This window comes from Lepisma saccharinum, chromosome 16 (genome assembly GCF_977018435.1).
Source record: "Lepisma saccharinum chromosome 16, izLepSacc3.1, whole genome shotgun sequence".
NCBI lineage: Eukaryota > Metazoa > Arthropoda > Insecta > Zygentoma > Lepismatidae > Lepisma > Lepisma saccharinum.
The window spans coordinates 59,192,994-59,214,410 of NC_139244.1; the positions used below are offsets into that span (position 1 = coordinate 59,192,994).

Sequence of the window (21,417 nt, forward strand, 5' to 3'; positions counted from 1 at the left end):
ATATTTAGCTTATGAAAGCTGCTCAGCCATGGAAACCAAGTTGCCGCAACTCGCACCAAACAGTCATGGTGCTTTGAGTAGATCCTGATGCAGTTCGGAATTTCTGTGTGATATTGGCAATGGATGATTGACGATTATGCTGTATGACCCTCTTCAACACTCGACGGTCTCTGGAGGTCAACATGAGAGGTCGGCTTGCATGCTTTTGGGTTGTGCACGTCCCTTCAAGTTTCCACTTCACTATGACATTGGAAACAGTGGACCTAGGGATGTTTAGGAGGGTGGAAATCTCGTGCACAGCCTTCTTATACAAGGGGCACCCAACCACCTGACCACAATAAAAATCCGAGAGTTCCTCACACTGTCTCATACTGCTGTCTCGTGTTGTCTGAAGACTACTGAGTTCGCTGACTATGTGATCCACGCGGTAGATGGCAGTACTGTGTCGCCCTCTATGATAAACACACGTTTCGTGGTGTGTCCGGATACTTTTGATCACATAGAGTATCTATTATTTATATTTCATTAAATATATTAACCTAATAGTACATAAAAATAAAACCTTTCTTTACAGTATGCAATGCTGCATATTTTCCTTTATTTGTACAAAAAAACAACATAACATCAGTGTTAAAAATTAAGAACACAATATACAATTTATTCCTACATTACTGACTGACTGCTTCTGAAACATGTTGGCTTTCAGGATTTCTTTCTGGAACTGGTGCTGGATTCTTAATCAAAAAAAAAAAAAAAAAGAAGTATAATTACAATCAAATGTACATAACACTATTGGGATTAGTTAATTACAAACGAACACACCTAAAGCTTTAAGAACATATTTGCACACATTCATTTTTTTCAGAGACCACTTATCAAAATATTGCAATAGTTAAATTATATTTGCAGTGGAGCCTCGATTAAACATTTGTCATAGACTTGAGACTAAAGGTATCGGTACACGATCAACTCATTGAATGCCATATTTAAAACAAGTGACTTCAGAGTACACATCATGCTGCTTCACACATTTGTGCTTACCATCCAAGAATTTTAAAGAAGACCAATCAGAGCACATGTTATAGAAATCAATTATCAAAAACAAGGATCGAGGTACAGAATGCTTATTTCTATTCTATCGTGAAGAGAAAGTGATGCGAAAGTGTAACCATGTTTGTGACTTGTGAGAAAGGGAAGGAGGAACACTTGAAAATTCTCGTCTGTATTTATTTAATCGTAATTATACAAAAAAAGAATGATGTAACTAATGTGATGATAAAATATTTCGACAACCAACCGTAAAACAATATTTTCTATTGATCTTAAATTAAAGTTTGGATAAGCGCAATGAAAAACAACTACGTATCTATATACAAAGGCTGTCGCAGAGAAGGTGAGACAGATTTTTTCCTGGCTTGGTAACACTGCCTATGGTTTCGGCACTAGTCACGTCGTGTAGGATGACTCATTCTGTTCCCGTTGCAAGTTGTCACATGTTGCGAAACCACGTTAGTGAGCAGCTGTGTTGATTTAAGTGGAACGTGTTTCGTTTACCTCCAGGTTTTTGTGTACAACATTGTGCTTTTCGCGATGAGTATTCAAGATGAACAGCAACATGCCATAAAATTTTGTTGGCGTTTAGGAAAAAGTGCTGCGGAAACATATGCAATGTTTCAACAGGCATATGCTCATCAAGACAGACTGAGTAGAGTCACAGTGTACCGATGGCACAAGTTGTTCGAAGATGGGCGCGAATCAGACGCTTTGCTTCCGCATCCTGGACAAAGATCGTATGTGATTAACGAGATGCTAGTGAATACTGTCGCAGCAATTATTCGTGATGATAGGCATATGTCTGTGAGAGCGCTAAGTGCACATTTGGGCATATCAAAGGACACCGTCCACCGAATTTTGTGTGATCATTTGAAAATGAAGAAGGTTTGCTCCGCATGGGCACAGCATTTTCTTCCAGCAGAACAGATGCAGCAGCGTGTGGATGTCTGCACCCAGTGGAAGAGACATATGGAAGATGATCCCCTCATTCTGGATCGAATCATAACTGCCAATGAAACATGGATCCATTACTTTGACCCACGTACAAAACAAGAAAACAGCACATGGAAGTCGCCACAGTCGCCTCACAAGAAGAAAGTGCAGTAACAGAAGAGCGCAGGTAAGGTGATGCTAATCATTCATATTTACTATGTGCGAATTACTCACAAGATTAACAATATAGATTCAGTTTTACTTACGTTTTTTGCGAGTATAGTTTGTTCTTCAATTCTTCAGGTTATAAGCAATTCATAGGGTCTTGGCTTCATCAAAATATTTCTCCCATAGTCAACAGGATCAAGGATTAGGTGAAATGTGAACAGGGAAAAAATATACGAAGATCAATTACACACTGACAATTTACTTGCTTAAAAGCCATCGTTGCCTAAGTTCAAACCTATTATAAAAACTTGTTGGTCCTCCTGTATAAATTTTAAAAACTGTAAAAACCTTTAAAATTCTAAAAAATGTGCACTATTTCACAGTCAGGTTGTCTGCAACGAGCTTCTCTTGCTAATGTGGAAGCAGTCAAACCGGCTGTATTTTGTTCATGATTTCCCCTCCCACCCCTCTTTATTACATCATATCTAGTTCAAAATCTTCCTCTTTCGAAGCCTCGTGCAAAACTTCCGGGGTGACATGGAATCCAAGGCTTTTATATTCTTTCTTATCCCATTTTTTAAACATTCCTGTCAATACTTCATGTATATTCCCATCATCCCTATTTATTTTCTTCTCTCTTTCTTTACAAATATATGATCCTTCATAAACATTCCTTCTTCCTAATTTACTCTCCTCCCTTAAAACTCTACGTTCCACGATTACATGGCCTTCTTCGAGGATATGTTCTGACCAACCCGTTTTGGGAACCTTTTCTCTTACATCTTTATCATGTTCCCCCACCTTATATTCATGTTTCTTCCTGTTTGGCCGATGTACTCTTTATTACATTCGCATGTTATTCCATACACTCCCATCGAATCTCCTTCTTCCTTCTTTCCTTTATATCCTTCTTTTTTATATTTCGTGAAATGTTTTTCTAGAGTTTTGGGGGACCTCATTCCACATTTAATTCCATATTCTTTTACAATTCTTTCCATATTTTCCGATAACTCACGGAAATAAGGGATACCTATATATCTAAAATTTTCTTTCTCTCCTTTCCATTATCTGTCTCTTTTTCGGTGTCATTTTCCAAATTATTTTTTTCCGAGTCTTTCCTACATGTGTAGGAAATATGTGTATGGAATTAAATGTGGAATGAGGGCCCCCCCAAAACTCTAGAAAAACATTTCACGAAATATAAAAAAGAAGGACATTTCACCCAGTCCTTCATCCTGTTGACTATGGAAGAAATATTTTGACGAAGCCAAGACCCTATGAATTGCTTACGAGGGTCACTATTTATATTTTGAGCCTTGGCAACACTGATTGAAGTTAGGCGCGATTTGACGTTTGCACGGAATCGTCTGGCATTATTGACCATAACGTACTTCAAATGTTTTGTCAATAGCTTCATTTGTGTTGTTTATGTTGGAGATTGTGCGACAACAATAAAATGGAATTAACTCGTGAACATTTTCGTGCAATGATTTTTTATGATTTTCGACGTGGATTATCAAGACAAGAGTGCATCGATCAACTTCCTTCCACATTTGGTGATGAAGCCCCATCCTTTGTCACTGTGAAACGCTGGTATAACAAATTTAATCGTGGCCACGATTCGCTCACCGACAAGATTCGCGAAGGTCGTCCAAAATCAGTTGTTGTTCAAGAAAACATTGATGCTGTGTAAAACCTAATACTGCAAGATCGTCATGTGACATACTGTGAGATTGAGGCAACCATAGGCATTAGTTCCACCAGCATATATAAAATATTACACGATCAATTAGCTGTGAGAAAGGTATGTTCTTGTTGGATCCCACACAATTTGACAAAAACTCAAAAAGACGCTCGCGTCAATTGGTGCAAACAAATGCTCAATAAATACAATCGTGGTGCTTCAAAAGACGTATATAAGATTGTAACAGGTGACGAATCATGGATATATGCATATGAGCCGGAACGTAAACAGCAGTCGACTGTATGGGTGTTTCAAGCTGAACCCCATCCAACAAAAGTTGTTGGCGCTCGAAGCACATCGAAACAAATGGTCGCCTGTTTTTTCGGGAAAACTGGTCATGTGGCAACTGTGCGTTTAGAGGAACGTAGAACAGTCAACTCTGAATGGTACACAACAATTTGTTTGCCAGAGGTCTTCGGTCAAATACGGAAAACAAACAAACGCCGTCGGATCATTCTTCATCAAGACAATGCCAGCTGTCACACATCTCGTCTAACAACCGACTTTATGAACAGTCAAAAAATCGAATTGATGGGTCATCCGCCGTACAGTCCTGATTTGGCACCCAATGACTTCTTCTTGTTCCCGAATGTCAACAATAAATTGCGTGGACAACGATTTTCGTTGGCGGAAGATGCCGTTGATGCGTTCAAAAACCATATTATGAAGGTGTCTCAAGAAGATTGGAAAAACTGCTTTGACAAATGGTTCGAACGAATGCAAAAGTGTATTGACCATAAAGGAGAATACTTCGAATAACAATAAAGCAGTTTTCAATGCCAAATTCCTGTTTTTTCATTGTTAGGCTCAAAATATAAATAGTTACCCTCGTATAACCTGAAGAAGAGAGAAGTTATCTCTCGGAACAACGTAATTGAAGAACGAACTATACTCGCAAAAAACATAAGTAAAACTGAATCTATATTGTGATGCTAATCGCATTTTGGGATCGAAGAGGCATGGTGAACCAACACATTGTCCCTCCCAGGCAAACGGTGAATGCAGAGTATTACCAAGGAGTCATTGAGACTCTGCGCCAACACATAGCAAAAAAGAGGCCACATCGCATTTGAAGAAGAAGAACTCCTTCATATTGCACCATGATAACGCACGCCCGCATACCATGGGGCCTTTTCAGGATAACGCGACGAAGAGAAAAATAGAAATTTTCCTGCATCCAGCATACAGCCTGGACCTTGCACCCTGCGACTTTTCGCTATTTCCACTTTTAAAGGCCACTTTACGTGGTCGACATTTCATGACGAACAAAGAAGTGATCACCACAGCACAAGTTTTCTTCAGTTCGCTACCTGCCGACGAATTTTCAAAGACGTTCACAAAGTGGCAGGAGCATATGGACGCTTGCTTAGCTGTCAATGGTGCCTATTTTGAAAAAGATGTATGTCTACTCGATATGGCTGATTCTGAATAAAAATTTTCTGGTTTGTATTTTTTTTGTTTCATTTTAATGATTCTTGGAGGGGTCCATGTACATGCTTGTCTTTTAACTGCTACGCAGTCACGACTTTTTGACCTATTGCGCTCATTTTGGTCTCAATCGGCAGCTAATGAACCAAATTTTCACCCTAGTATATTTGCTAGCCAATGGAGGTCGCTGTTTTCGTATACAGGAATTAGTCTTGCCTTCTCTGCGACAGCCTTTGTAAATAAGATTTTATGAAATTATTTTGTCATTTTGTTCACATTGCTTTTATGGTGTCTTAAATTTCATTTAGACTATTAATACAGAGAAAATACATACATCAACATCACACTTCTTTAGTGTTTCTAATATGCCCTACATCTTCCTTTGGAAAGAAAATTATTATCTTTGTTATGGCTAATTGCTAGTCTATTTATTTCTTTTCGTGCTGCTCACACTGCCACGTTTTGGTAAAATGTGAACTTATCCAATTTGATTCTGTGCGTGTGGAATTTCAGACCATTCAAGATTTACAATAGAAATGCTGTTCAACGACTTTCAATTGTCGATTTTGTGGAGTCATGAATGCTCTCTTTTAATGACAATTTGATTGTGTACAGACAGCTTAAAAGACTTAAAATATGAGAAAAATGAGGACAAGAATTAAGTACATTAATTGGAAAAATGTAAAATATGTATGCAATATATACAGTGAAATCTCGATTTATGTCCCATATTTTATCTTTTCCTACATTATACATACAACAGTAAAGTGTTCTAAAATGCTCCCAGATCTTACATTTCAAGTTTATCATCCTGGTTCCCAGAAAAAACTTAAAATCAAGGTGCCATTGTAAATGTGTGTATGTGTATCATTGATTTTACATATTGCCACAACTTAAAACATTATCGAGTCCACTATTGTATAATTAAGCAGCTGTGTCAGTTGTGAAGCATGTTCAATGTAAAGGTTCTGGGCTTTTAGTGCTAGCATAGACATGGGTATTCCTAGTATTTATCTCTTTAATTATCACTCATCTTCACGGTTGTGATTAAGCTGAATGCATGGAACAGCAAAGGAAAGTAGGGTATATGAAAACATGAGAACTTGTCATGAACTGGGAAATAAATACCTCCTCCCTAGACTGAAATTAGGACAAAACAAGAAACATCTATGATTTAGAAATCCGCCATTAAAAAGAGTACAACAATACCAAAAAAAATCTTGGTGTAGTACACTAAATGCATGTGTGTACACCTATTAATTTCAAATTTCTGTTGTCTTTACTATAACCCATAATAATAAAGGCAGTGGTAGTTTCAAATTAATTGTATCAAAAAGCCATCATAGCTGGCAACAATGTTCCAATGCATCTACACCATCACCTTTGTGGTCTCATTCCACCTCTTGCCAGCCAGATATAGTGCATTTGTTTGTGTGTGTTTTAAGCTTTCTCTTCCTAGTATGATATCCTAATGATGGGGATGCAATATCACCTACACATTGTTAATTTTACAAAACCTTTTACTTCTTCCTGTGATGACTAAAGCTTCTTGCTTTTTTTAAAATTATTATTCAGACTTTAGTCCAGTAAGAATACATATAATTTAAGATCATTAAATCAGAAGCTGCTCTGTGTGTATATATACAATGAACACCTGCCATCAGAACTGTACTACAAACTACCCTAATCTGACGTCACCTAATTCCAGAATTTACACATTCATGTATTTAAAATGTAGATCTTCCCCAAAAAAGAATGTAAAGTTGTGTTTTCACACACACACACACACACAAACATAAGATCGACTTAGCTGGACAAGTGTTACCAGCAAAATATTACTTGTGAACAAACCAAGAAATCAAAAGTGTGGGGTCATAATTTTGGCTCACTCTTGAATATTCACTTTTCATACAAAATAATATTCCAAGTAAAGCTTCTAACTTTTCATACGCAACACAGTAATGAAGGTTTTAATCTGGCTGCATCCTACAGCATATTTAAAAGTCCTGCAGATTTAAAAAGCTATAATTTTAAAGTACTACGTTTATTACAATGAAATATTGTTTTCTTACACAGAGGAAAATTTAAAATTTTGTTCTCCCCACTCTGTTGAATAGCGTGTATGCAGGTGATCACGCAACTACGTGATTCCAAGAAGGTGTCGATCCATGAAAAAACCCAGTGTGTGTAATGGCTTGCCAAGTTAAAATATTCTGTTTTGGTGCAGAGAAGGTCCAATACAACATTCGGAAAAACACCTCCAACGAATGGCACGAAAAATTTAAGGCCACGGGAAGCACAGCAGAGTTGCCACATAGTGGGAGGGCAAGAACAAGTGCCGATGTAGTGGATGCAGTGTAGGAGAGCATGCAACAGAGTCCAATGAAATCTGTTAAACAAAGATCCTTGGAACTGGGAGTGCAATTACTGGCTGTGGGGACATCAAGGTGGCTACTCTAAGACCATGATAAAATTCAAGCATAATACGTACCCGGTTTTCAAGGAGAACTTTCAAAAAATTCATGGCTAAAAGTTCAAGGGTACAGGCAAATGTTTCTTCTATTCAAAACTTACTTCTTACCGTGTATAATTAAAAGCCTATTAGGGGAATGATTATGATGACACAAAACAATATTTAAGAAAATTAAAACACTTCCATCTGCAACAACATGCACGTGAGCGAACAACAGACAACGAACTGATACAAATGCAGTCAAATTTCGGTTGTAAAGGAACTCGTAGCTTACAAGCTCCAAAAAAGTTAGGTTTGGCACCTTCCTATGACTTGCTATGTCGGCCAGATATATTATTCTGCAAAGAACATTAATAAACTATAGGGACTGAGAGATTCCTGTTTTGTTTTTCACTGCAGCTTAATTTTCCTTCCTCCATAAAAGTAAAAGCAAAATTGTGAAAACATGCTACAAGGAATTTATACATATGTACGGATTTGTATTAATAAAAGCTACAATTTTTCACGTCTATGGAGAAAAATACACGCAGAATTCACGTATAATTCCCAGAGCCAATAACTCACACATAATTCCTGGACTTCAAGGAATTCCCAGTGAGTAGCCACCCTGGGACATGTAAAGATGTATGCACAGAAACGCACAGATCTTGACGAGTTGGTGTTTTAAGTCCACTTTATGCACAGTAAGGCTAATCGGGACTGGACCTACAGCTTTTAAAGTGGGATCCGAACCACTTGTGCCTCCACCGGGTATCAAACCCGGGACCCTTCGATTACAAGGTAATGACGCTACCACTGCGTCATGGGGGAGGCCCCCAGATCTTGACGACCTGAAGTTCAAGATACATGATGTGATTCACAACATTCCGGACGAGCAGCATCAGAACGCAATTATCAGATTCAAATGAAGATAGGTGACATGCCCAGTTGGGGATCTGGCAATGAACCAAACCACAAAACATGAATTTTCAAGTTTCCTCTGTGTAACAAACAATATTTCGTTGTAATAAACATATTACTTTAAAAGATATATAGGTTTTTAGAATACTGCAGGACTTAAAACACACTGTACAATTTCTACCCTAGACCTTTACGTTTTAGGAAGTCCTCAAAGTGGGTTTCATACAGTGACTTGCATATAAAAAAAGAAAAATAAAGCTTCGGTATTTAGGAATGCTTTAAATCTAAAGGAAGTAGTAAGAAATTGCCTGATTTGTTGAGTTTTAACTACTAAGACACACAGCTATTTCAACATGGTTCCCTTCAATACCATCTGTTTATGGTATGAATTTGAACTAGTTATACACTAAAATTTGATATTTCAAGAAAGTAATAATGATACAACTATGAATCGTATCATTTCACAATGTAAATCTGGCTATATAGTATTACTCATAAAATTTTATGTTATTAGAAGTAGCAAGAGGCAATACAAATCGAAAAAAGTTTTCACATTAAAATAATTGTCACAGTTTGCTTACCTGTTTTGCTGACCTTTGTTCTATCAATCCATATGCGAAATGATTGAGCTGCAAGAAACATATCATTAGTCATAATCTCATAGGATCTCACCAGGAAGTTTATAGAAAAAAAACAATTGTTGATTAATTGCACAGACCTCATATTTCTCTATGCATGTAGTCACCCCCAAATTGAGTCATTTTATTTTCCTTTTGAATATAAAGCAAAATTCATACACATTATCATCTTATCGAATTTCTAATGACGGTGGAACCCCAATTTTAATTTTCTGGATTTTAAATTTTCCCACATTATACAGTCATTCTTGATGGTCCCAGCATGCAAAATGTTAAGAAATTTTCCTTGATTTTACATGTTAAGTTCTCTCAACTGTTCCCCCTGAAAAACACAACATTGAGGTTCCACTGTAAGAGGTTTCTTACAAAAAAAGAAAAACTTTGAACATTTTGTTTAAAAAAATTGTCTTGGCAGATATGTTAAGATTCTTAACTCAAGCACCAATTTCTTGAAACTGGCTAATTCTTTATCCTTTCATGTCTCCATCATGGTCAGGTAGATCCTTTTTTACAGTAATAAAGAACAAAATATAAAATGACAAAAAAATTGTGGAACTTTCATTCTAAAAATCCAACTAAGTAAATTTAACAAAAGCGTCACTTCATTTGATCATTTTTTTGTATTGTATTTATATTCATTTTTTACAATTGTAAGGTTTGTGTAGTATTTTAACAGGCAGAACCACAATAAGGTTTGCAATTATTTTTTCACTTACCAGAAAACCTTTGGGCAAAGCAACTCCTTGAAACCTGTATAAGTTTCTGATGCTGCTTTCTAACTTCAACACCTAGAAACAAAAACAAATATTAATTTAATTAACTTAGCAAAGGAAAGTGTATTTTGGCTTGCACCAGAAAATACATTACGTATTAGTATTCACCATTTATTTCTTCTCTACATGGCAGCACTGTCCAAGCAGCAAGATCTCCTAAACCATAATTTATTTATTTATTAAGTATATAATATACAGGAGCCATGGTGGTATAGTCGGTAGGACGTCTGACTTATAGACTTATATGCAGGAGACCTGGGTTCGATTCCGGGGGTGTGATCTAAGGTCAAAACTTTTCTAACCTCGTCACCGCATAAAGCAGTTCTGGGGCTTGCCCCGCCTCAAATAAATGGGTACCTGGGGGGTAAAGACAGTCGGAATGTGGTGCTGATCACATTACAGCCAGAATGGCCAAAATCGAAGAATGTGTGGGACCTAACCCCCACATCCTGCTATACATGAAACCTCGATTTTATGTTTTTCAGGGGACAAAGCTGAAAAAACTTCAAATGTGGAAAAATGTAAAATCCAAGAACATAAAATCAGGGGGCCGCTGTATATGCCTCATGGGGAACTTTACCTATCTATATAATAAACCCATAATGCAATTTATTCCCTTGGAGTAAAATTCTATGTACTGCCACGTTGTTTTTCTCTGTTGGGATGGAGTATAGGAGGACAGGCTGACTACAGAAGGTCATCCATATTCCTGCAAACTCCCCACCTCCCCTTTGGATTAGTCCGAGATATTAAAGTTGGTGGCCAGCTGGTTACTACATCTTGAGTGTGACAGTAGCTTCTTCAGAAGCTAATCAACTTTCTTAAGGACATCAGTGTGGTAAACCACCCCATACAATTGATTGACTGATTGAGTTGGTGTTTTAAGTCCACTTTGTGCCTAATCGGGACTGAACCTACAGTTTAAAGTGGGATCCGAACCACTATGTGCCTCCACCAGGTATCGAACTCGGGACTCGTTGATTACAAGGCGACGACACTATTACTGCGTCATCGAGGAGGCCCCCACCCCATACAAGATGGGCCAGTACACTACCTGGTCCACATATGGATGTACATACAATACAGTCACAGGTATTACTGGGTTGTAATGATCCCACTGAAAGTCAGAAGTGTCAGTGACTGTACAGGGGAAATAAAGGTATGATGACAAGTCGTAACCAGTTATAAGAAGTGCCGAAAAGTGCTCCTCACCGATCAGGAATGGTTATATTCAGATCATTGTGCTTTGAACACAAAGCATTGTAATTCATCAGCATATATGCCACCCCTCACATGTGAAATATTCTATTGGGTCCCATAACAGAACTGGAACCTTTTTCTTGCACAATTCAAATTCAGTCCAAGTTGCATATTATTTTGTTTCAATGTGGAACTTGGACTATATTTAAATTGATCTGGAAAAAAAGTTCCTGTACCGTATTTAAATTGATCCAAAAAAATAGAAAGGTTCCTGGACCATATTTAAATTGATCTGTAAAAAAAGGTTCGTGGATCAAATTGAAATACATTAAACTTTAAAATACTACATTTACCTGTGTATAAAGTGCATCTTGGTTTGTTATGAAAAGCAGCAAACACCTGCACATATCTCATACACAGGGTGTCATTTTTAATGGCACCCATGGAACACAGAAACTCATAGAGGGCATCAAAACAAACAACTTTTCCCAGTAACGTTTTTCTTCTTGGTAGTCGTCTTGGCGCTACGGTCATTCAAAAAAGCCCATTTTGCTGCCTAAATGCTGGCAACCCAACACAACATTTGATCGCATCTGTGATGTCATTTCCAGCAGCAAAACAGTGCACGGCAGTGTTGCAAGGAGCACACAAATTTTGTGAAAAAATGAGATTACCAACCACATTATGAGTTGTAAAATGAAGATAGGAACACATCCAGTGGACCAAACATCTGGAGTAACACTGACTACCATCCAGAAGGCCAGCAGTCATCCCAGAAGAAGGAGGAATGGAGGAAAAACAACATATTCAAAATGAAGTGGTAATATCGGATATTTTCTCTTAGCCTACATGTCAAATATAATCATTAGAGCCCGGATTTATAAGCGAAATGCATATTATTTTCCAGACTTCTAATGATAAGAAGAAAGGTTATACGTCGTATTACATACCTTGATGAGCTATTTAACTAAAGTTGAAAGTGCTTATAAATACTTATTTCTGCAGGAAACTGTTATGCTTGCTTATTTTATGATTTTGGTTTAAAATAGCATATTTTACCCAAATCTGTCCTATTTCAATCACACTAAGGCATCCTAGAAAAGATACAGTGCATCCATAATCATTTTTCCAAATTACCTGATATTATAACACAGTTGAAAGCTCGAAATAATACACTGCAACATTCGCTTTCTCATATTGATGAAATTTAAGTAACGTTGTCTTCAGAAACTCACGGTGTTGGTAAAATTGTGTCAGACAAGCTCAGTTAGGAATTACTGAAAAATCCCGGTTACAAAACACTGTGTCAAATTTATAAAAAGATTTCCGGTGAAGAAACATATATTGAAGAGGAATTCACCGAAGAACTACTGTGGTGTTTTGCACATGTGCCTGTGATGTTATGCTACATGGAAAGAACATTTTCACTGTACAAATCATTCTTCACTGACAGACGCAGGAGCTTCACACAAGAAGATCTCAGGACGACCTTCCTTACATACTGTAACAGCTTTGAATAAGTTAAGAGATCTAATAAAATATTTTTTTCAGATTTTCCTGTATTTGTTTATGCTTATTTTGGTGCTTATTTTTTTCATTCTTTTGTGCTTATTAACTCACTTATTTTACTGTTTGATTGTGCTTATAAATCCGGGCTCTAATAATCATCATCAACAACAAATTTTATTGGACTTACATCTGGCTGCTTACGTCCAATTACATGTCAAATATTTGCAAATCTCGTTGCAAGGTTGATATTTCCGGGTTTGTATGTACGTACATTTGACCTAATACGTGCATTGTGGTTTTGTTATACTAAAATATCCAAGGTTCGCATTGTTATATTAGGACTAAAACACGTTCAACCACAGTAACAACCTAATCATGAATCAGCAGCGAATATACTACCATATTCAATGTTCCAAATTGTGTATATCGGAGAGCTTGTTTTACTACTACTTATATCCCTGTATTTTCAACCATTTTTGTTCCTTGCCACATAATGCTGTGAATATACATTACGTGTTACCTTTCGAATATTGAGTTTCTCATTTCTATTTTGTCAACTGTTCCGTGTGTCATACACAACCAGTATCAGAAGGACAAAGTGGATAGACTAAGCTGTAGATGATAAATTGGCAACGAGATTTTCAAATATTTGACATGTAAGCTGAGACAAAATTCGATATTGCCACTTCCTGTTGGGTTGCATAATGTGTTTTTTCACTTTGTTTTACGGTACATAATGTAGCTGTTTGTAGCTATGTCATTTTTCACAGAACATGTGTGTTCCTGGCAACCCTGACATGCATCTCTTCACAACAGGAAATGACATCTTAAATGCAATAAAATATTGTGTTGGGTAGAGAGAATTCAGGTGGCAAAACGTGATTTTTTGAACGACCGTAGCGTTGAGACGACGCACCAAGAAGAAAAATGTTTACTGAGAAAAGTTGTTTGTTTTCATGTCCTCTATACATTTCTGTGGTCTGTAGGCACCATTAAAATCACACCCTGTATAATGCATGGCACAATTTAAGTTCAACAAAAATCTTTTTTAGTCACTGGAAGGGGGAGATCAAGATGGGAAAGAGGACGAATTGCACTGTTGCATTCAAATTGCAAGTTTTGCAGTACACACAGGAAAACAGCAACAAGAGATATGCCATGAAGGTTAGGTACACACAGGTGACGCCTGCATTTTGCGCTGAAATTTCTATGTAGTACATCTCATGCGTTTGCCTAATCTTCATGAATGAACATCTCTATGCTGGGAGGAATCAGGCAATATCGAAGTCTACAGTGTTTCAAAGGCAACAGATCCCATTGCGATAGTACTAGCAGACAATTCCACACAGGTGAAACAGTGCCAGCAAAAAATTAGTCAAGACCTCAGTAGCTCAGTGCTAGAGTAATGGCATGGTATGCCAGAGACCCGGTTTCGAGTCCTGGTCAAGCCTGCATTTTTTTATATATACGTACAGGCTATGCCTTTAAAATTCGACATTTGACAGTAGAATGTGGAAGGGAATGGTGGAAGCAGGAAGATAAATTGCTGGAAGCTCCATCCAAGAAGTAGCCTTTACATGGAACTGTTTCCTACATCGGGAATAATTTTTGAAGAAATTATTTTTCAATATTTCTCGTGTAACAAATACCAATGTTACCCTTGTGTGACAGTAGGGGTGACCTTGATATCTGCCAGAATCACGTGGTATGGTCAGTGATGCAAAATATTTCTCATGCAACAAATACAGATTTTTTGACTCCCGTTTGATAGTAGGTGCACACTAGATCTCCGGCAGAACCACAACTACTTTGCATGGTGATGCAAATGTTCCGATAGAAAGGGAAAAATCCTGGGAAGCAAGCATTTCACTTGGTTTCATGTAGTTGTCACGTTTCATGTATAACGTGCAACAGTTCCTTTGGACAAATTGTAAAAAGGTATTTGTTATATGCTTAGTCTGTTTCCTTCCTTTCCCTCATTTCCAAGGCCAGATTCTAGAATAATTAACGCAGCAAATTATAATCTTAAAAATCATAATTCACAATATTCTACGAGGTTTATTTTTTAATTAGGGGCCATTTTGTGTTCACGTTGGCAACACTGCGTGCTTGGCATTTTGCACATGTGTGTTAGTTACTGACATGCCTTGCACATAAACACACACCATTTTCACGTGAAATGCTTGGTGTGGTTGTGGTGGAAAATGGAAGTGGTGCAGGTGATTGAAAATCCCGCCGAGTGTGAGATACGATCAGTGATCAGGTTTTTGACCGCAAAAATGTGAAAGCAGCAGACATTTATCGCCAGTTACGTGAGGTGTATGGCGAGAATGTCATTGTTGAAGGAAAGGTGCGTAAGTGGCTACATCTGTTTAAGGCCGGTCGCACGAATGTTCATGAAGAACCACCATCAGGATGCCCCTCAATCTTAACAGACTCATTGTTGTATGATGTTGAGAGTGTGATACGAGCGAACCGCCGTTTGACAGTGTCAACGCTGTCCGATTTGTTTCGACAAGCTTCACCTTCTGTACTGTACACGATTTTAGTGTAGAATTTGAAGTTCTGAAAGCTGTGTGCTTGGTGAGTGTCCAAAATGTTCACAGAGGAACACAAGAGTAAGCGTAAGCATGTTGCTGCATGACAACGCAGTCGCTCATTTACTCATTTGGCTGGGAGTCCAGATCTCGCCCCTAGCGATTATCACCTATTCCTCCACTTTAAGACTAATCCAACCTGATCAATACAGAATAAACGATGCCGATGAAGCCAAACAGACCGTGACAGATTGCCTGTCTGACCTGGTGTCATCTACTGCTACGACAAGTGTCTCAACAACTATGGGAACTACGTTGAGAAGTAGCTGAATGTACATATGAACAGCCACAGAGGTAATTAAATTTCTTCCTTTGCATGCTTTTGTTTTATTTCAAAACGGCCCCTAATTAAAAAATAAACCTCGTATATCATATTCTTCCTACTACAATTAAAAAATAATTTTGAGGGGCATTCTGTCTTTTCTTGTTTTCCAATGCATGACCTAAAAAGATGCTTCAAAAGAAAGATTTGTGAAAACTGAAACTTACAGCTGTAACACTGCACCTTCCTAAGAGATTTGTGTTCCCCATCATTGGTCCTCGGCTTATATCAACATGATCTTTTATTCGGTATACAATAACTGAATTACCTGCGGATAGAACAATTACACTAATTAAATTTAAAAATTAATTCGAAAAGTGCAAAACATCGACAAGTATTTACATAATTTTCTTCCCATCAACCTGCATATCCTCACAAATGTTTATAACTCAGAAAAATATTAGTCTGGACATTTGCTCTAAGTAATTCACTATAATTACAGAAAACCTTGTGTCGTAACACAACATATACCAACCAAAAACAACTGACTGCTACAGAAGGTTGCCCACGATAAAAATAGTCGACTTTGACTGGCCATCGCGAACGACGCATTGAACTGTTGTTATGTCCCGATACAGAGCTGGCTACCGGTTGAGCACGATCCATGCAACGATGAAGGTAGAAGTGACAGCTTTCTGGGAGGGGTTCATTTGTGGACTTTCCGCCGCCCATTATAATCACTCAGCAATAGTGAAATGGTGTATAGAAGAGGGTTGAATCGTCAGCAAAACTGGTGTGGGTCTCATCATCCGACAATGTGCCCAACAGGCCCTGCGGTACGTGGTCGGCCGGAAATTGTGAGGAGATCACGGCTCCAGCCCTTAGGACACCAGTGACACACGACAATCCCCCAACGCAGAGAAGTTTGGCTATACGCCATGGTATATCAAAAGGCACAGTTTCCAACATCATCCAGAACCTCTCATTGGAAGCATGTCACAAAGCACACGTACACTCACAGAGTGCCACATCCAGGGGAGGTTCACAAACGCCAGGAAACTGTATGAAGCAAACCTTGAAAGGGACAAGTGGAAATGGGTGTGTACCCTGGTTGAGAGGTGGCTCAACCTCGATGAGACCAACAGAGTTTGATTCATTTTCTACCGTCCAACAGACCAGAAGAGCAGTTCTGATTTTGTGCTGCAGTGCAAGGAAAAGTTTTCCAAGGGATTTCTGGTGGTGGCCGGATATTGCAGTTGGGGAATGCTGCCACTCGTCAACGTGCCTTCCAACACCAAAGTCAACGCAGCTTACTTCCAGGAGAACGTTATGGCCCCTCTGTATGACACACACATCCTCCATCTGTACAGTGACGAGACCACACATGTATGGATCTACATGGAAAAGGCCTCCAACCATACCGCTCGACCATCCCAGGCATTCTATGCAAGGAAGGCAGAAGACAGGAATTTGAGTGATCCCATTTTCGTCCATCCATGTACTACTGTGAGTTTGGACTCCTCAAACAGGCACTTGCTCGTAGCCAAAGGGGTATGGCGATACATTCCCCTTCCCATTCTACGCAGGAGTTAGCTCCAGTGGAAACTATGCTGCCGGGCGATTGTTCGGGCCCGTGGCCTTCACATCGAACACAATCGGTGGTGGCGCAAAGGGATTTACTAGTCAGTTGCTAGGTTCAAAGTTGACTATTTTTATCGTGGGCAACCTTCTGTATAACCAGGGATAGATAAAAGTAAAAAAAAAATCAGATGGCAGCCTTTCTTTTAAGGAGCCAAGATTTTTGTTCAATTATGGGTTAAGAAAAACCATGAATCATACTAAGATAAAATTACACATTTGAAATGAGACCTTACAACCCCTAATTTATTAATTAATACAAGATTAGATTAAAATAAATTCATTCTTTAAGACACTTATCAAAATAGCCATTAGTCATTTCCTAGTCATCAATACGAAATTGCATTGTGAGTGTGTGTATTTGATTTTCCACGAAACTACAGAAAATGCAACAAATAAGAAAAACATACACTGTTCTCCGCAAGGAGTCTTAAGTTCAAATCCTGGCATGGACGTTCTTTGAGAGTATTCATCAATTTCATCATGTCACTCATCCTCATCTTCACGATTAATCAAAAATGTCATAAAAGCAAAGCAGACTAAATCAAATCAATATACTATACTCGTTATTTTTCTCAAAAAAAAAAGTAATGAAAATTTCTACTAGTGAACTTGAAATATTAATAAAATATTTTTAGAACTAAATTTGAAAATTTGGGTACCAAGTAAAAATTTTCAGGTGCCATGGCAACTAGCTGCCCTGTAATTTTCTACTCCTGGCTACAAATGTCAATAAATTTATCTATCTGATATTTTCATAATGGCCTTACAAGTCTATGATTTTATATGGTGCTTACCATTTGTAAGAAAATTTGTACATAAATTTTGAAAAATCATGAATGAAATTCGTATATTTAGTCCAAAAAAATGTGTAAATTTGACAGTGTACAGCAAGTTTGTTTTGATCTGAATTGACTCAATTTTAGTATTGCAATGTGAATGAGCATCAGATCAGGGACATCTAAGTTATATTACAATTACTCCCTGCTACAGTATTTACAACACAAAATCAGAACAGAATCTCTATTAGTGCATGCTATTACACCAATACATATTAACTCTCAATTACCTGTACTTGACTGCGCTGCTACTTGGGGTATTTGCTCAGATTTGTATTCATTATCTGTAAACATGTTCAATGCTACTTTAGCATCTATTTCTAACCTCTCAAATGGCAATTCTTCAGAGGCCAGCTTCACCATCTGGGCTGAGAGAATGCGTAACTCATCCTGAAATGTAAAACAAACACAATTTATTGTCATTACTTTATTGGTTAAAACTGCAAAAAGATAATAAAAAAAAAAATTTCACAAAGTGGAGTTGAATTAACAAATTGAAAATGCTACTTCAGTTTGTACTCATTACCTCAATTACATAAAGATGATGATAGTCAGTGGTGCCAACTTACACGAACCCGTGGGGTCCAAGCTCACTCAATAATTTGTCATATTAATATTATATAAAACTATTGAATGAACTAATTTATTCATTTATATAGCAGATAAAAACTTCTATGGGTAATTTAAAGGATGATATGTTGTGAATTAGTTGTAGAAACTGGGCATTGTGGTGAATATGGCCATTGATGTGCTCAGCATTAAGTAACAATAAACAATTATTACTATTACGCATAGTAGAAGATCTTGTTGAAAACTATAACTTGAAACATACATATGTTGCTCTCACTATATTATTCTACATCTCACACATTTTTCCAGGTAACATTGTACTTTTTTAATAGACTTACTGCTGTATTCATGATGAAAGAAAGTTGTGCGAATTACAAGTTTAATATATATATATATTATTAACTTACGTTTTGCGAGTAGGTTATGTATAAATCATAACCACGGCGAACTCTCCATAAGTACAGGATATAGGATTGGTAAAAGGTGTGTGGTTAAAAACAATAAAAATCTAAAACCCATTACAGGTGCACATCAAACTACCATGTAGTTTTTCCAATTAGGAACTGCTCCTTGGAATGTTAAAACTTATCTTTTTTTTAAAGTTTTAACATTTTAAGGAGCAGTTTCTAATTGGGAAAAAGGCATGGTAGTTTGATGTGCACCTGTAATGGGTTTTAGATTTTTATTGTTTTTAACCACACACCTTTTACCAATCCTATATCCTGTACTTATGGAGAGTTTGACGTAGTTCTTGTACATAACCTAAATGTGAGCAGCCTGAGGAAGGGAGCAGTTGCGTCCCGAAACGTCGCTGGAGTTACCTCGATACTTACAAAACTTACGTTAATATATATATATATATATATATATATATATATATATATATATATATATATATATATATATAATGGATAAAAGCAAGGAGGGCCAAAAGGGCTAAGTAAAAATCAAATAAGGTAAAAGGAAACACTCACCGGACAGTAGAAAAATTCAAAATTTTCGCTAATTTATAGCATCATCGGTGTGAGAAGAAACAGAAGACGGAACCGGAAGCTTCCGGTTCCGTCTTCTGTTTCTTCTCACACCGATGATGCTATAAATTAGCGAAAATTTTGAATTTTTCTACTGTCCGGTGAGTGTTTCCTTTTACCTTATTTGATTTATATATATATATATATATATATATATATATATATATATATATATATATATATATATATTACAGCTATATTAGGTTTTATACTGTGCTCAGCACTTAAAAATAAACTACTGCTACATTTATTATTATATATTTGTTATCATGGTTCAAGGCAGAGTGCTCACTGAAATTAGTAAACACTACATTTTAAAATATATATATAAGTATGAATGCATTGTTGGTGTCATGATGCACGGAAGGGAGGATCTATGAGATCTATTGTGAACTCAAGTGTTTGAGCCCACCTGATGTTTTTCAAAAGTTGGTGCTCCTAGTGATAGTGTCCACCTGTTACATGTGACAATGGGAAGTTGAGAAAGCCCATATGAGACCATATTGAGTAGAGCATAGGCATGGAATAGCAACAAATCCGTGTGCCATACGCTATTTCTAATAATCCAGAAGAATGTCTGTGTTAGGATCACAAGAATCAGCTAAATATTCATTTATCTGATTTCTACTTTAAATAATAAAGAAAACAATAAAAGTTAACTGGTATTGACTATTCAACTACTCTGTTGTGCAGACAGGTGAAGCAAACCTGTCATTCAGAAGCAAAGAGCATCAGAAAGTAAAGAAAAGAGTTTCTTACATAGCCATTAACTGGAAAACATCGTATTGAAAAATTAAGACACAACTTCAGAGAAACTATAAGGAAAACAATTAGTGCACTGAATAAATTCAAAGTAAATGTAAATTTCTTCTACACATGGAGAATTTATGGTGCTAACAGATAGACCTTGAGCCAGGCAAGTTGTTGCTACCACTTGGGGGGATGGGTTCTAATATGATTTTCTGGTAAGGTTGGGATCCCTAGAGATGGAAAATATGTGATAGCATGTCATAACTCTTTGCCTTCTGGGTGTTATCACTCCATTCCCCAGATATCTTGATGTAAATAGAAAGTTTTGATAATTTTTAATATTTTGACTTTTACTATTCGAAATGACAATTATAGTAAATTAATAATAATGATGATGATAATTAAGACCATAATAATTACACTAATTAAAATATGTGAACATTTTAATAATTTAATTAACAAGTTGGATGGGATTTAACACCATTACTGGATTCAATTGGCTATTTGCCCATCATTAATGCCGATATCTCTGAATTAACAACTGAAGTGCGCAGCTGTGAGAATGACAGTAGCAGTCCAAGGACAGTGTAAGAAAAGTTCATTGAGGAATGTGGGCAAGTGGTGCAATACCTCTAAAGTGTGATTTACCTGAATAAATGGTGTGGAGGGCCATAGGAAGGATGGAAGCTGAACAGACAGGGAGAGGTAATTGTGGCCTCGAAGTGTGCCAAAGTGTCATTTCTCGCCTGTAGATTCGGTTCCAAACAAAGGGAAATGTGCGACAAAGACAAGGTCAAGGCCAAGGCCATCTGCTAGCAACAACAGCAAGGGGCAACAGATATCTCTTGTTAACAACCAATTGAAACAGATGACAGAATGCAATGAAACTACAACATGCCATTCTCACAGCA

General features: G+C 37.3%; 1 protein-coding gene across 1 annotated transcript in view; it reads right to left on the bottom strand.

The window, feature by feature from the left end:
- Positions 1 to 573: 573 nt before the first annotated feature.
- The window catches only part of mRpL39 (mitochondrial ribosomal protein L39), a 40,373-nt gene continuing 19,529 nt past the window's right edge, over positions 574 to 21,417 (bottom strand). Inside the window, exons 5-9 of the mRNA XM_083137447.1 lie at positions 18,386 to 18,545; positions 15,906 to 16,006; positions 10,054 to 10,125; positions 9,281 to 9,328; positions 574 to 734 (exon numbers count right to left, since the gene is read on the bottom strand). Of these exons, the coding sequence (XP_082993573.1) occupies positions 669 to 734; positions 9,281 to 9,328; positions 10,054 to 10,125; positions 15,906 to 16,006; positions 18,386 to 18,545 (447 nt within the window). The 3' untranslated portion in view covers positions 574 to 668. The remainder of the gene's footprint in view (positions 735 to 9,280; positions 9,329 to 10,053; positions 10,126 to 15,905; positions 16,007 to 18,385; positions 18,546 to 21,417) is intronic.